Source organism: Tupaia chinensis, unplaced genomic scaffold (genome assembly GCF_000334495.1).
Source record: "Tupaia chinensis unplaced genomic scaffold, TupChi_1.0 Scaffold000147_1, whole genome shotgun sequence".
Classification (NCBI taxonomy): domain Eukaryota; kingdom Metazoa; phylum Chordata; class Mammalia; order Scandentia; family Tupaiidae; genus Tupaia; species Tupaia belangeri.
This window is the reverse complement of record NW_006159617.1, coordinates 10,165,181-10,168,037: the sequence shown is the minus strand read 5'-3', so window position 1 is coordinate 10,168,037 and position 2,857 is coordinate 10,165,181. Positions and strand designations below refer to the sequence as shown.

Below are 2,857 nucleotides of genomic sequence, written 5' to 3'. Positions count from 1 at the left end.
TTTTGAAAAAAAAATGTTTTCAGAGGGTTAGTGATATATAAAGGAAATACTTAGAAAGTAAAACTTATAATAAATTAAATGTACATGCTCCTGATTTTTATTTAAAATTATGCAAATACCTGGAGCAGTCAAGAGATGAAGAGCCATAGCATTTTGTGAACAATCCCATTTCCTCTATTTGTTAAAGACATTTATTCGTGGGTTTGTTGATGTAGTGATTTTTGACCATTTTTGAGGTATTTCTGCTTCACTTTGAGTTTTTTGAAGGATATTGGTAGGTCAGCCATGCAAGTCCTGCAGTGACTTGCAATTCCCAGAAGATTAAAGGGAGTGTGGGATCTTTTAAAAGTAATTATTTCCATTACAGAAGAAGAACAAAAGCTCCCAGACACGTGCTTTTGGGTGTTGGCCATTGCAGTCACCCTGCTGTGTGTTCATTGCTTCTGTATCTGGCATCTTTTTACTGTTTTCTGTTCATTTCATATGTGTGTGTCTCCTAGTATATTAGAACTTCTTACGACACAAAATTGGATCATCTGTTACATTTAATGTCGGAAGAGTGGAAGATGAAACTGCCTAAGCTGGTGATCTCTGTCCATGGGGGCATTCAGGACTTCAAGATATCCTCTAAGCTTAAGAAGATCTTCAGCCAAGGCCTGGTCAAAGCTGCGGAGACCACAGGAGCGTGGATACTAACTGGAGGCACCAATACCGGTAGAGCACGGTCCCTTTTTCTAATTGTCCTTTCCTAACTGTGAATCAGGCAGCGTGGCACCTAATCTCTGCTCTGCAGCACTCCTGGGAGATGTGGAGAGAGAGTGAGCGGGAAAGATGAAGAACCAAGGGACTAGACAATATACCCTTAGGGCACATGAACTCAGTGGGAGTGGGGGGGAGCATAGAAAGAGACAGTGAGAGGGAAAGTGAGAAATCAACCCCCCCGGGGGGGGGGATGGCCATGCCATAATCCCTTCTCCACTCTCCCCCAGGGATCTTGGGCACACATGCACATGTGCCTGGCATATCACTATTTTATGCCTAAAGACTGACATTCAAAAACAATATTTAGTGACTCTTAAACTTATTTCTTGGGACCAGCAGATGTCATAATGGCTACATCACTGGACTCCCATGTAGTCAACTGCAGTTCGAGTCCTGGACCCGGTGGCTTAAACTCACGCCAGGCGCATGTGTGTGCGTGCCCAAGATCCTGAGAGGAGAATGGCAGAGAAGGGGTTGTGGCGTGGCCATCCGGTCTGGGGAGTGATTTCTCGCTTTCTGTTGCTCTCTGTCTTTCTGGAGAGTGCACACACTCTATAGCAAAAAGCTCTCCAAAAAACTTATTTCTTTATATCAGTGTTTATGACCTGCACATTGGAATCACCTGGAGAGCATTTAAAAAATATGGATGCCAGGGCCAGCAGGTGGCATAGTGGTTAAGGTACTGCATGCTCACATATTCAACTGCAGTTTCAGTCCAGACCTGGTGGCCTAAAAATCACAGCGGGCTCATATATGTGCATGCCCAAAATCCCAAGAGGAGATTGGAGAAGTGTGTTATGCTCTATGGCAAAACAAAACAAAACAAAACAAACTTTAAAAAATTATAGTTGCCTAGGTTGGCCCCTAGAGTTTCAGGATGGAGCTTTTGATGTGTTTCTTCCCTAGAGAGTTTCAGGATGGAGCTTTTGATGTGTTTCCTAATGTGCAGCCAGGGATAAAAACAGACCCACACCTCCTACCCATCTGTTACTAACCTGTGTTTTTCTGTCTTCCCTTTACTTTCCTCTCCTTTGACAGGATGCCCTACTCAGTGTCTCCTATGCAGTTCTGTCCATCTGCTAAGATCTGCACTAGACACCAACATATCCATGGGGCAGCCTCTGAGTATCTCACGTGGCGCTGCTCGCGTGTGTCTCCGATGGCGACAGTGTTTTGTCTGCAGCACCAATTGCATGTTTGTATTTTGCTTTACAGGTTAGGAGGAGTCTGTGTCTGAGCTCTCCAATCTAGTTGTGCACTAGAGGCCCGGGTTACACGTGTGCCTAAGCACCGAGCAGCCTGTACTGATTAAAGAACAATTTAATTTTTTTTTTGACTGAAAAGGAATGAAAGAAGCAACCAACAGAAAGAGCAAAATAAGGGCTGCCCCATAGCCTGGTGGTTGAGGGAGCTGGATTCCACGTGGATGACCATGTGGTTCAAGGCCCGGCCCAGAAGCCTGAGAACCATGCTGGGCACATGTGCTTGCTTACCCCAAATCCCAACAGGACGGAGAAATGGAGAAGGGTTTGCAGTGTGACCACACCGCACTGGGGGTGCTTCCCCCCTCCTGTCTCTCCTGTCCCTCTGGCAAGTTTAAAAAAAAAATAAAAGAAAGAATAAAGTAAAATAAAACCAAGGGACTTGACATGTCACTTGTAGGTGACCTGGCAGTTCCTTTTGTACATTTTATAGAGATAATTACTGTTTCACATTGTTGGGATAAAGTGAAGTTGGCAGAGTTCTACGTCCATTGTATGGTACTTTCTTCATTTCCAGTTACACAGGGCGTGGAGTGGGGAAGGTCACAGAGCTCAGAGTAAGGTAGACCTGGATAAGGCTTTTTTCTCTGAATAACTAACTATTAAATGCTTTATTTTGCTGCTTGTTTTTTAACTTTATAGATTAGGGCCAACTAACCTAGAGAAACAAATGTAAGAGTGTGAAGATGATTGAGATAGTTCATAGAAACACAAAAAATTGGAAATGAGAAATACTTGCTGCTCCCTAAATGGCCACCAGCCTGACCTGAGTCAGCCTCACTCCTCCAGGGCCTGGCTCTTCAAGGAGTGATCCCTGCACCAGCTGCACCAGC

The 2,857-nt window shown here is 44.4% G+C and overlaps 1 protein-coding gene across 1 annotated transcript in view; it reads left to right on the top strand.

Annotated features, from left to right (window-relative positions):
• The window catches only part of LOC102491536 (transient receptor potential cation channel subfamily M member 6), a gene marked incomplete at its 5' end in the record, with an annotated part of 118,350 nt that overhangs the window by 1,878 nt on the left and 113,615 nt on the right, over nt 1-2,857 (top strand). The window contains one exon of the mRNA XM_006145515.2: nt 501-714. Coding sequence (XP_006145577.1) covers nt 501-714 — 214 coding nt within the window. The remainder of the gene's footprint in view (nt 1-500; nt 715-2,857) is intronic.